Here is a 14,018-nt window from a genome sequence, read left to right as displayed (position 1 = left end):
CGGTGTGTCCGGTCCACGGCCCGCCCTGGTTTTTTTAATCAGGTCTGATAATTTATTTTCTTTAACTACAGTCACCACGGTACCATATGGTTTCTCCTATGCAAATATTCCTCCTTAACGTCGGTCGAATGACTGGGGTAGGCGGAGCCTAGGAGGGATCATGTGACCAGCTTTGCTGGGCTCTTTGCCATTTCCTGTTGGGGAAGAGAATATCCCACAAGTAAGGATGACGCCGTGGACCGGACACACCGTTGGAGAAAGTAATTTATCAGGTAAACATAAATTCTGTTTTTCACAAATTTTTTCACAAACTTTAGATTTCTCACTGAAATTATTTACAAACAGCTTGTGCAATTATGGCACAAATGGTTGTAAATGCTTCTCTGGGATCCCCTTTGTTCACAAATAGCAGACTTATATGACTTTGGCGTTGCTTTTTTGTAATTAGAAGGCCGATAAATGCCGCTGCGCACCACATGTGTATTATGCCCAGCAGTGAAGGGGTTAATTAGGGAGCTTGTAGGGTTAATTTTAGCTTTAGTGTAGTAGACAATCCAAAGTATTGATCTAGGCCCATTTTGGTATATTTCATGCCACCATTTCACCGCCAAATGCGATCAAATAAAAAAAAAAAACGTTCACTTTTTCACAAACTTTTTCACAAACTTTAGGTTTCTCACTGAAATTATTTACAAACAGCTGGTGCAATTATGGCACAAATGGTTGTAAATGTTTCTCTGGGATCCCCTTTGTTCAGAAATAGCAGACATATATGGCTTTGGCGTTGCTTTTTGGCAATTAGTAGGCCGCTAAATGCCGCTGCGCATCACACTTGTATTATGCCCAGCAGTGAAGGGGTTAATTAGGTAGCTTGTAGGGAGCTTGCAGGGTTAATTTTAGCTTTAGTGTAGAGATCAGCCTCCCACCTGAAACATCCCACCCCCTGATCCCTCCCAAACATCTCTCTTCCCTCCCCCACCCCACAATTGTCCCCACCATCTTAAGTACTGGCAGAAAGTCGGCTAGTACTAAAATAAAAGGTATCTTTTTTTATTATTATTATTTTTAAAACTATATTCTGCTGTGTAGGATCCTCTCTAATCCTCCCCCTCTACCTTATTATGCGCCATCTTGGGTACTGGCAGCTGTCTGCCAGTACCCAGTTTGCCATAAATAATGTTTTTTTTATTTTTTTAATATTTTTCTGTAGTGTAGCTGTCCCCCCTCAATAGCCAACCCCCCTCTCCTCTCTCCCACCTTACCTTCAGCTAACTAGATTTGTCCCATAGTGTAGAGTTCCCACCCGCTCCCGCCCCTGTGCTTGCGCCCGCAGAGCGTGCACATGCGCGCACCCGTGAGTCCAACCTCATGCGAGTGTGCCCCCGCACGTGATCCCGCCCCCCTGCGATGACTTCCTCCCATCACTGGCCGCCCACCTGCCTCCTTGCAACGGCTCCCACCCACCAACGATCATGGCTATTGATGTCCGATGCAGAGAGGGCCACAGAGTGGCTCACCCATGTACAATTTATCATTTCGTATTACCATCTCAAAGTGTTTAATGTCCCTTTAAAATTGCTTTAAAATATTTTTCAAGTGCAAATTTTACTTGCGTTCAAGTGCACCCATTTACTTTCAACTTGCAATATTTGCTCAAAATAGCGTGGTCGCAATATTGCTTAACACAACCCGCGCTAACCTTAGTGCAACACTTCTAATCTAGCCCATAGTTAGAGGAAGAACAATCTAGTGTGTTAAGGTCCATTAGAGCATTTGTCTATTACTATATTATGTCCCTTTAACCATCAGTCTTTATTGGTTCAGATAGAGAATACAACTTTCCAATTTACTTCTATTTTCTGATTTGCTTAATTCTTTTGGTATCCTTTGTTAAAGAAAGAGCAATGCACATGGGTGAGCCAATAACATGAGGATCTTGAGTCTAACTAGGTATTCTTTTCAACAAAGGATAAATTCATGAAATTAGATAATGGGTGTAAATTGGAAAGTTATTCTTTTCAACAAAGGATAAATTCATGAAATTAGATAATGGGTGTAAATGGGAAAGTTGTTCAAAATTGCATGTCTTATCTGAATCATGAAAGACAAAATTTGGTTTTCACGTCCCTTTATCTATGAGATGGTCCACTCCCCTTACTCTGATTCTCTCTCTCTCTCTTTATCTTAGGACTGAGTAGTTTGCCATCTCCATCAGAGGTATCAGATGGATCTATCTCTGTAACCTCTGCATACTCTAGTAGCTCTGCACTACGTGAGTCACCAGACTTCAGCCCAGAAAGTAGCCAGGACACTCCTGATCCCCGACTCCTAGGAGCATCCTCTTGGGATCTTGAGGATGCAGGTGGAGGTCAACACTATCTAGATTCTCCTGGAGTTGGTGGTGGTTATGAGGAGGAGGCTGATCTTTTGGAGTACAGAGAGGACACTGAGAACCAAGGCTACCTGCAGGTAGTGTAAATAACTACTTACTAGTATCTAGAGCTTCCGATTTCTGTTCCTATTACATATTTTCTAAAAAATGTTTATTTAATTCTCGTTGTTGGCAGGTTGATATGGTTACTCTTGCAGAACAGATTATAGAAGCTACCCCAGATAGGATAAAGCAGGAGGACTTCACCGCTTCTGATTCTGGGACCTTGAGAGAGAGACCAGGCAACCTTAGCAAGACAATGGCCTGGTTGGCCAGCTACCTGGAGACTGCTGATCAAATGCCTGGTCTTCCCCCACATGGGTAAATATGAAGGACAGCAAGCACTGCAGTGGATGTATGTTCAGTTTTGTGAGTTGCAGTTTTTCTAGAGGTGGAAGCAAAGATTTTCTGACAGCACTATACAGTTCAGTTAATGTATTGTATATTCATGCAGTGGTTGGTCATTCTTGAAGATGGGCACCTTTTCCATCTTTGTATCGATTTTTAAGACAGTGTGTGACTTTATGAGTTAGCACTGCTGCTTCATAAACTAATTTTCTCAACAGTGAGGGAATGCGTGCTGCTCGCGCCTTGGCTTGCTTTGCTCGGATGAGCCCGAGTGAAGATGGGTCCAGCCATGGATCACACCTAGAAATGGGAACATATGGACAAAGAAGCAAGAGAGTAAATAGGAGATCTTCAGAATCATTGCGTGTTAAGATGACAAGGTAATGTGTTAACATTTTGCATCATTTTGCAGTTCTATAAATTCACTTAGTTTGCATATAGTGTCCAACATTCCCCAGTGAATCAAGTTGGTTTATCATACAATTAGTATGCATCAATCAGTTGTATCAGATCAGTCTTTGTTACAGATATGTTCTTCTGCAAGCCTGTCAAATGGTTATTCTCCTACTGGTAGTTTATTTACATTATTTTGCCATTCTCCAATTCCGCAAGTTTTACAGATATTCTTTTTTATTTTTAAGTTCCCTATGTTGCTTATTAGCATGCATAGCAGATTGTACCTTATTTCTGGTTAAGATAAAAATAGCTGCCTAAAAAACGGGTGCATACATTGATTACACCGCTCTCTTTACCTACTCTTATAAAATGTTATCTCTGATGTTTTGCCTTTAGTTTATTATTTAGTTTTCTTTCATAAGACATGGAGAGTCCACAGCGTCATTCCAATTACTAGTGAGATATTCACTCCTGGCCAGCAAAAGAAGGCAAAGAGCACCCCCAGCACAGCTGTTAAGTGTCACTTCCCTTACCCATAACTCCCAGTCATTCTCTTTGCCTCTGTCAATGGAGGACGTGAAGTTGGTGTCTGAAGATATTTATTCCTTTTTCGGGTACTTTTCCCTGCAAGCAAGGATTTGGGTTTAGCTGTGTCCACGTCAATCTCTTGAGTAATAGTAGTGGTGGCTTTTAAGCAGTTAGAAAGTGGCGAGGCGGTCCTTGCTTTGTTTTCTAACATATTTGCTGCCCTCGGTATAGAAAGCCAGAGTTGGTTACTCTGATCTTTTTTTTTCTACAGGTCTCTGTAAGGAGTATGTATCCTTTCACGCCTTGTGTTCGGTCTTCCTGCCTGACAGCTAGATTTGCAGGTAAGTGCTTTTGTCTTCTAGGTACTGGAGACTTGTACTATCTATTTTAATTCTGCATTAATTTTATGAGACCTTATAATCCTTTAGTAAGGATTTTTTGAGGCAGTTTGCAGGCATGAGGAACAACATTTTGTTCCTCATGTTTAGAAAAAGCTTTAAAATGTAAAGACAAATGACTTGTTTCTGAGCCTAATGTCTCAGGATGATGCTGTTTAGGCAGTGCCACAGCTTTCTCCTTAAACGTCCCAAGCTTCAACGGCTTCACATACAGTGCCCTGCAGTTCCTCTCAGCCTCCTGGAGGAGTTTATTTGCCAATAGATTTTGCCGCACAGATATCTTCCGTGGTATCTGCGGCTTTATCTGCTTTTCCCATGATGGGGAAGCGCAAGAGGAAATCTAAAAATTTTCTGAGTGTAAGGTGTCTGTCCCATCTGCTGCTGTTCCGGGTGACCTCCCTCATAAGTCTGATGAGGAGGATACCTTGGTAGCTTCTGAGGGTGAAATCTCAGATTCGGACAGTATAAATCCTTTGACTGATCCTGAAGAAGTAAACTTCAAATTTAAGCTTGAACACCTTTGTTTACTGCTAAAGGAGGTACTGACTACTTTGGACGACTCCAATTCTTCTGTCGCTGTAAACTCTAAGAAATCTAGTAAGCTTAACAAATACTATGATGTTCCTTCCTCTGTGGAAGTGTTTTCTGTTCTAGACCGTGTGTCAGAGATCATTGCACTGGAATGGGATAAGCCAGGGATACCTTTCTCCCATCTCCCGTTTTTAAAAAGATTTTTCCTGTTGCTGACTCCATTCGAGACTCATGGCGCACGGTTCCTAAAGTAGAAGGGGCTATTTCTACTCTGGCTAAGAGAACCACGATTCCTATTGAGGATAGCTGTTCTTTTAAGGATCCCATAAACAAAAAGCTGGTACAGTAACACGTGCAGCATCTTATTGGTGCAATGCTTTGTCCGAGTTGATTTTAGAGGAGACTCCGTTGGAGGAAATCCAAGATAAGATTAAGGCTTTCAAACTAGCCAATTCTTTTATCTCTGATGCTAACATGCAAGTCATTAGACTAGGAACCAAGATGTCTGGCTTCACTGTCATAGCCCACAGGGCTCTGTGGCTTAAATCTTTGTCAGCTGATGTTACCTCCACGTTTAAGCTTCTGTCGCTACCTTACAAGGGTAAGACCCTGTTTGGTCCTGGTCTGGCGGAGATCATTTCTGAAATTACGGGTGGAAAGGGGTCCTTTCTACCACAAGACAAGAAGAATAGACGTAAGGGGCGTCAGAGTTCTAATTTTTGTTTCTTTCAACCTCATCTGAGACTAAGTCAGCATGAAGGGCCTGCTCCCAGTCCGGGATTGGATTAAGTAGGGGCAGACTTTCCTTGTTTCGTCAAGCGTGGATACGAGATGTCCCAAATCCTTGGGCTTTGGACATAGTATCTCAGGGTTACAAAATAGAATTCAAATCTCTTCCTTCCAGGGGCAGATTTCTCCTCTCAAGGTTATCTGCGGATCAGGTAAAAAGAAAGGCATTCTTAAGCTACGTTCAAGACCTTTCCTCCCTGGGAGTGATGGTTCCAGTTCCAGTGAGGGAACAGGGTCTAGGATTCTATTCAAATCTGTTTGTGGTTCCCAAAAAAGAGGGAACTTTTCGATCCATTTTAGACCTAAAGTGTCTCAATAAGTTTCTCAGGGTACCGTCCTTCAAAATGGAAACCATTCGTTCCATTCTTCCTTTGGTCCAAGAGGATCAGTTCATGACAACCATAGACCTGAAGGACGCGTACCTTCATGTTCCCATCCACAGGGATTATCACCAGTTCCTGAGATTTGCTTTTCTAGAAAAGCACATTCAGTTTGTTGCTCTTCCGTTTGGCCTTGCCACAGCTCCCAGAATTTTCTCAAAGGTTCTGGAGGCTCTCTTGGCAGTTGTCAGGTCTCAGGGAATTGTGGTGGCGCCTTACCTGGACAACATATTGGTTCAGGCACCATCTTTTCAACAAGCAAACTCTCATACAGAGATCTTGTTGTCTTTTCTACGTCCCCACGGATGGAAACTGAATCTACAGAAGAGTTCCCTTGTTCCAGCTACAAGGGTGTGTTTCTTAGGGACCATCATAGGTTCCCTATCTATGAAGATTTTTCTGACGGAGGTCAGAAAATCCAAACTTCTCTCTTCTTGCCTCTCGCTACAGTCTACTGTTTGGCCATCAGTGGCTCAATGCATGGAGGTAATGGGTCTGATGGTCGCTTCCATGGACATCATTCCCTTTGCTCGATTCCATTTGAGAGCTCTGCAGTTATGCATGCTCAGACAATGGAACGGAGACCATTCAGATCTGTCTCAGAGGATAGATCTGGACCAGTTGACAAGAGACTCTCTCTCGTGGTGGATTTCTCAGGATCATCTGTCTCAGGGCACATACTTCCGGAGACCCTCCTGGGTGATTGTGAACATGGACGCCAGCCTGCTAGGCTGGGGAGCAGTCTGGGACTCGTAAAAGGCTCAGGGTCTGTGGACTCGAGAGGAGTCTTCTCTCCCCATAAACATCTTGGAGTTGAGAGCGATCTTCAATGCTCTGATGGCTTGGCCTCAATTGTTTTTAGCCCGTTTTATCAGGTTCCAGTCAGACAGCGTCAGCTTAGTGGCTTACATCAACCACCAGGGAGGAACTTGGAGTTCCTTGGCCATGAAGGAGGTGGCTCGGATTATTCAGTGGGCTGAAGCTCACGATTGTCTTCTATCTGTCATCCACATTCCAGGAGTGGACAACTGGGAGGCGGATTTTCTGAGCAGACAGACTTTTCATCCTGGGGAGTAGGCTCTCCATCCGGAGGTGTTCTCCAGGTTAACCCTCAAGTGTGGGGTGCCGGAGTTGGATCTGATGGCGTCTCATCAGAACGCCAAGCTTCCAAGGTACAGTGCAAGGTCAAGAGATCCTCAGGCCGCCCTGATAGATGCTCTGGCGGTTCCTTGGGATTTCGGTCTAGCTTACCTGTTTCCTTTGTTTGCGCTCCTTCCACGAGTCATTGCTCGTATCAAACCGGAGAGAGCGTCTGTTATTCTAATATCTCCTGCATGGCCTCGCAGGATCTGGTTTGTAGACCTAGTGAAGATGTCATCTCTTCCTCCTTGGAGGTTACCTCTGAGGAAGGACCTTCTAACTCAGGGTCCTTTCCTCCATCCAAATCTCGTTTCTCTGAAGCTGACTGCGTGGAGATTGAACGCTTAGTTCTGGCTAAGCGGGGGTTTTCTGAGTCAGTCATTGATACCATGCTTGAGGCTCGCAAGCCTGTTACTAGTAAAATTTACTATAAGGTATGGCGTAGATACCTTTATTGGTGTGAATCGAAGGGCTACTCGTGAAGTAGGGTCAGGATTTCTAGAATTTTGTCTTTTCTCCAGGATGGTCTGGACAAAGGGTTGTCAGTCAGTTCTCTGAAAGGTCAGATTTCTACATTATCTATTCTTTTACATAAGTGGCTGACGGATGTGCCAGATGTTCAATCATTTTGTCAGGCCCTGGTCAGAATAAGGCCTGTCTTTAAACCTGTTGCTCCCTCTTGGAGCCTTAACGAGACGAGGAACAGGACTTGGGAATTATTATTTCAGATGATTTAAAACTTAGTAAACAATGTAGTAATGCAGCGAGTAAGGCTAGCAGAATGCTTGGATGTATTGGTAGAGGTATTTGCAGCAGAAATAGTAAGGTTCTTATGCCACTTTATAGATCATTAGTTAGGCCTCATCTTGAGTATTGTGTGCAGTTCTGGAGGCCATATCTTCAGAAGTATATTAACAAACTTGAATCTGTGCAAAGGAGGGCTACCAAAATGGTACATGGTCTAAAAAATAAAACTTACCAGGATAGGCTCAATGACCTAAATATGTATAGCTTAGAGGAGAGAAGGGAAAGAGGTGATATGATAGCAACTTTCAAGTACATTAAAGGGTTTAGTAAAACTGAGGCTGTGGGTATTTTACATAAAATGGATAATTCAAGAACAAGGGGTCATGAGCTCAAGCTAAAGGGTAGTAGATTCAGGAGTAATTTGAGGAAGCACTTCTTTACAGAAAGAGTGATTGATTTATGGAATAAACTTCCTCAAGAGGTAGTAGCAACAAACACTGTGGGGGACTTTAAAAATGCATGGGACAAGCATAGGGCTATCCTACGAACTAGATAAGTTTATACTGTTAGGTAAGGTCGGGCAGACTTGTTGGGCCTATGGCTCTTATCTGCCGTCAATATCTATGTTTCTATGTTTAACCTAGTCCTTAGAGGTTTGCAGCAGGCTCCGTTTGAGCCAATGCATTCCATAGATATTAAGCTGTTATTTTGGAAGGTTTTGTTTCTTATCGCTATTTCTTCTGCATGGAGAGTTTCCGAACTCTCGGCTTTGCAGTGCGATTCACCTTACCTTATTTTTCATGCAGATAAGGTGGTCCTTCGTACTAAATTGGGGTTTTTTCCTAAGGTAGTTTCGGAAATAAATATTAACCAGGAAATTGTTTTTCCTTCTCTCTGTCCTAATCCTTCTTCTCATAAGGAACGTCTGTTGCATAACTTGGATGTTGTGCATGATCTCAAATTTTACAAATTCTACTAAGGATTTTCGCCAGTCTTCTGCCCTGTTTGTTTCTCTGGAAAGCGTAAGGGTCAGAAGGCCACTTCTACTTCTCTTTCCTCCTGGTTAAGAAGTATGATTCATTTTGCTTATGAGACTAGGAAAGCATAAATTTAATTTTCTTGCTTTTCTATTATTTCTTTTAGTGGTTTTTGTTTCTTACCAGACTTACACACAGTCCTATGTGATGGTTCATATTGCTTTTTTTTTTTTTTTTAGAACCATTTATCTTCTAGATTCATGTTCATGATTTTTGTAATTATTGTTATATAAAAACTCCTTGTAATTGTTGCATTTTATCTAAGTTCTGAATATCAGCAAGTAAACAACGTCCTTTTTTGTTTTGGTCTGTTCTATCTTCTCTACCTCTCCCTCTTTGCTTGGCTAAGCAGGAAAACTAAAGAGAGGGGAGTGGGTGGCTGTAGGAGCATCTACTTCTAAACAGTTTATTTGAAGTTAATGCCAATTCTATAAGTGGAAGTCTAACTTTTTACACAGTTATTTTGAATCATCACATGCCATCTGTGCTGTCACTCTGAGTTGAACAAAAGGGTATTTAACAATAGTTCATGTTCTCATTTTTTTTAAGAGACACTTTTGGCAAACATTTAATTGATCGTCTGTGATATTCATAATAAAAATGTAATTATTGTATACATTAAAGGGACACTAAACCCAAAATGTTTCTTTCATGATTCAGACAGAGAATACGATTTTAAACAACATTCCTATTTACTTCTATTATCAAATTTTGCTTCATTCTTTAGATATCCTTTATTGAAGAAATAATGCACATGGGTGAGCCAATCACACGAGGCATCTTTGTGCAGCCAACAATCAGCAGCTACTGAGCCTATTTAGATATGATTTTCATCAAAGAATATCATGAGAATGAAGCAAATTAGAATTACTTGCTCTTTCTAAATTATGAAATAAAAACTGTTGGTTTCATGTCCCTTTAAGTAAAATTTTGTTTAAATTATAGCAAATCTCGCATGCAGTGAATGTTTATGCACAACTGATACCTAGGTAATCTATTAACGTACTCCTCAGTCATTAAACAATATACTTTAATGAAAGTGAACTTATTATAATAAAATAGTGCCCACTAATCAATGTATTCTCTTGTCTGCCCTTCTGTGCAGATCTGATGCACCCCCTTCCCCCTCAACACCACCACCCCTTGGAGAAATCTCCTTTGAGCGATTTGATCCACCTGGCACTGCTCGCTGGTCGGAATTTCTTGGTGCATCAAGTAGTGGAAGGATGGAGAGTGAATTTGCACTACTCACCTTGTCGGATCATGAACAGCGGGAATTATATGAGGCAGCACGTGTCATCCAGACAGCCTTCCGCAAGTACAAGGTTCGAAAAAGGAGGAATTCCTCTGTATGTGCACCCTTATTAATTATTGACTTAGTAATCTTGTATTGTTCATGATTATTAGTCATAGAAATAATGCATGAAATTTATAGGAACCTATGAAAAATATATTGCTATTCACACACCATGGACTCATTTATGATTCTGTAATATGGTCCTGTCATTTATAGGGTCGGCGATTAAAGGAGCAGCAGGATCTGGCTGCTGCCGTCATACAACGCTGCTACCGGAAGTATAAACAGGTACCAACATGAATACCATGGAGAAAACACTTAACTGTTTGCACAGCTGACTGATATAACTGACTAGATCTATAGCTGTAACTTGGACATTGTTATGATAGTTTAGCAAACACTCCATTAATGAAAAGCTCTGAACTCTTAAAGGCTTTAAAGGTATATGAAACCCAATTTATTTTTCATGATTTAGATAGAGTATGCAATTTTGATAAACTTTCTAATTTACTTCATTATCAATTTACCAAGAGAACAAAGAAAAATTGATAATAGGAGTAAATTAGAAAGTTGCTTAAAATTACCTGCTCTATCTGAATCATGAAAGAAAAAATGTGGGTTTCATATCCCTTTAACCCTTAAATTGTATTAAGTGAACAAAAGATGATATTCTGTTACCTGGTATTGGAGAAGTCACATCACAGGTCTTAGCAGTATAGAATTTACTATGCTTTTAACTATATAGACTATAATTTCTGCCATTGCGTTAGATAGATCCATACTCCAATAGTAAAATGCAGAACTGCAAGAATGTCCCTTTTGCTGAAACTTTAAGAACACTAAGGTGGGAAGATGGAACTGTTCACCTCTACACATCTTCTGCTACTAAACCATAATGGGATATTAAAGACTTTGAGATTGTTTTATAAAATGTTTAATTGTAAAACTAATACATTTCAATATATTTTAATTTAACTCTGAACACTGTTTGCTTTCAATGCGTTTTTATAAAGCAATGGTTTCTGCCATGTTGAAAGCTAGGGTCCCCTTATCTAGTCTCTGAGAACATCTAGGTAAAGATAAAGTTTGCAAACATCTGTGTAATATACAGCAGCTGACCCCAGCAAACGAGATAAGTTTCAACATGGCAGTGCCCATAACTTTATAGAAACTAAAACTTTACTCTTATTTCTTCAATATTTAAGCAACTGATAAAATTACTTATATACTATACTCTGGTTAATCTTTGGTTTGAATACGTAATTATATCTAGCGTTTATTTACTGTTTAATATCCCTTTAAAGAGGTATTAAACAGTAAGAGATTGTAATCTAAAATCTTTAATTATGTGTAGTTAAAAATGCAATATACTTTCATTATTTTGTCCCCATTTCCTGTAATTTATCCCCCTTTCCTGTAATTGTTGGTTTTCTAAACTTCACTGAGTTTCAGTAAAGTAATGGGCGGCCACCATGTTTAAACTTAAGTTCTTAAAGGGATATGAAAACCAAACATTTTCTTTTGTAATTTAAACAGAGCATACAATTTTAAAAAAGGTGCCAATTTACTTCTATTATTACATTTGCTTCCTTACCATGATATTCTGTGTTGACATCTGGAGCCATATAGATCTGCTGCCATATAGTGCTTCGGAAATGGGCCAGCTCCTAAGCATACTACATCCCTGCTTTTCAACAAAAGATACCTAGAGAACAAATAAAATTTGATAATAGAAGTAAATTAGAAAGTTGTTTACAATTGCATGCTCTATCTTAATCATGAAAGAAAATGTCAAGTTTCACAGGCAATAAATATAGACTATCCAAACAATGCTGTGTGGCTTCCCATAAAACCTTGTTTACACAAACTCTACTTTATTGCCTGGTTTATATATCTCCCTAATTGTCCTCAGTAGAAGACAGAGATAAATAGAAAACTAGTTTAAACATGGCGGCGCCCATTACTTTATAAAATCTAGAGTACTTTATAGAAACTAAACTCTTACACTTGTATCTTCAATATTTAAACAACTTACATAGTCTTATTAAAAGGCTAATCATGCTATGTCTAGCATGTATTTACTGTTTAATATCCCTTTAAGTCGTTTGCAAGACAAATGTGTAATAAAGTATACTGTACATTTGCACCCCCCTTCCTTTTAGACACAGGCTTTAGCTGAGCTCATGTAATCACAAACTGATATTAAAAGCTGAGTCAGTAATTGGTAGGAGACCTTTATGTTGATAAGTCTGGGCTGCAGCAAAATACATATATATATAAATAAAAAAGGCTATCAGTCCGTCTTCATTCCCAACCTCTTTTCCACTTCTAACAACTCTACTAACCTCCCCACTTCTTTTCTTGCAAGCTGACATGGATTGCACTCAAGGTAACTAACCCTTGAAACTGTTGTGTTTTTTAAGCGTTTCCTTTGAAAACTGCATCACACTAATGTCCTCCCCTAGCCTTGTTGGCAGACATTGCCTAGTTGTAGAAGTGTTTTGTTTTTTTGCATTAGGAATGAAATGAAACTTGATCAGCTTCTGGTTATTGTTCTAGTATATTGCTTTGGTCTATATTTATAAATTTTGGTGTATTATTGGTTTAATTCTAGTGTTTCTTACTGTTCTTTCTTATTTTTGTTTTTTACTGCTCGTCTGTTCAGTATGCCCTATATAAAAAGATGACGCAGGCAGCCATCTTAATTCAGTCCAAGTTTCGTAGTTACTATGAGCAAAAACGTTTCCAGCAGAGCCGCCGTGCCGCCGTCCTGATACAGCAATGTTACCGAAGTTATCGGGAGGGAGCAAAAGGAGGCCCAGCTCTGCAACACCGCATTAAGTGAGTCACGTTTTGTCATTTATCAAAGCTATTTTGCGCTTTGTAATGCACCATGCAATACTCTGCCATAGTATCACTGTTGCTTAAAGGTGCATTAAACTAAAAAGCATATTTGCATATGAAAGAACAGTTATTAATCGCTTAAAAATATTTTCACGTCCGCTCATCGGCACAGCACATAAAGCAGTAGTTTATTCTAGATAACTTGAGTAATAGTTATACAATCAGTTATAGATAGGCAGAATCAAACTTCTTCCAGTTATTTGAAGTTTCTTCTGGAAAAAAACAACTTTTCTTGAAACTGTTGCTTGAAGTATAACTTACTGAGCCCTCTGTGTTCCATTCATACCATCTATATTATAATTTGTCCTGTGTTCTCAGGTCATAAGGTTTCCTGGCTCACTCTGCATCACAATTTCTCTCCTTTTTTGTAGGACCCTACACACTTTTTTGAACTTACACATTTCTTACACATAGGACCAGTGATAAGGGTTTTATTTTTTTCATTCACTTTATGGATCACTGGTATTTTCTCTTACCTGCAACCCAGATTCAGACTATCTATAGAGGTTTCATTTAGTTTTCCCAGGTCCTACAGATGCTCTGTATTTCTCTTTTATGAAGCCTAAGACTTTGGCAAGAGTGCAGTACAGTGCTCTAAGGCAACCTAGGGCAAACCCTGGAGCATTTATAAAATTAGGTGTTTTATTTATAAATAAGCTGGTATACACACCCAACCACTCAAAATGGGTGGTGATGAGCTAACTATCTCAGGTTGTGCCAGGCAGTTTGTTCTTTTATTGCTGCTGCCAGACCAGCAGTTCTTCTCTCCTGAACACACAGTCCCCATGTCTTGTGATTTACAGACGGCACGCTGTGAACAGGGGTAGCAACAGTCACAGAACGCCATTGACAGCACCCTTAAGGAAATTGGCTTCTGGGCCTTGGGTCTGATCTGAAAGGATCTGAGGTCTGATATGGGAACATGGCTGATAGGGCTCTAAACTGACTTGTATGTTGCTGACAACCAGGGGTCTTATGTGACTATGCAAAGGCCAAAGATGCTGCAGGGCAGGGTTTGATTTATAGTCTGATGTGGGCATGCAGAGTACATATGGGCTGCAAATCCAGTGATCTGATGTGATGTGGGCAGGC

General features: G+C 40.3%; 1 protein-coding gene across 1 annotated transcript in view; it reads left to right on the top strand.

Annotated features, from left to right (window-relative positions):
• Positions 1-14,018, top strand: part of CAMTA2 (calmodulin binding transcription activator 2) — a 307,159-nt gene that overhangs the window by 274,520 nt on the left and 18,621 nt on the right. Inside the window, exons 16-21 of the mRNA XM_053718351.1 lie at positions 2,189-2,469; positions 2,568-2,752; positions 2,998-3,159; positions 9,831-10,050; positions 10,239-10,310; positions 12,688-12,863. Of these exons, the coding sequence (XP_053574326.1) occupies positions 2,189-2,469; positions 2,568-2,752; positions 2,998-3,159; positions 9,831-10,050; positions 10,239-10,310; positions 12,688-12,863 (1,096 nt within the window). The remainder of the gene's footprint in view (positions 1-2,188; positions 2,470-2,567; positions 2,753-2,997; positions 3,160-9,830; positions 10,051-10,238; positions 10,311-12,687; positions 12,864-14,018) is intronic.

Source organism: Bombina bombina, chromosome 6, assembly GCF_027579735.1.
Source record: "Bombina bombina isolate aBomBom1 chromosome 6, aBomBom1.pri, whole genome shotgun sequence".
NCBI classification, from domain to species: Eukaryota; Metazoa; Chordata; class Amphibia; order Anura; family Bombinatoridae; genus Bombina; species Bombina bombina.
The sequence above is the reverse complement of the archived record's forward strand: the minus strand, read 5'-3'. Positions and strand labels throughout refer to the sequence as shown.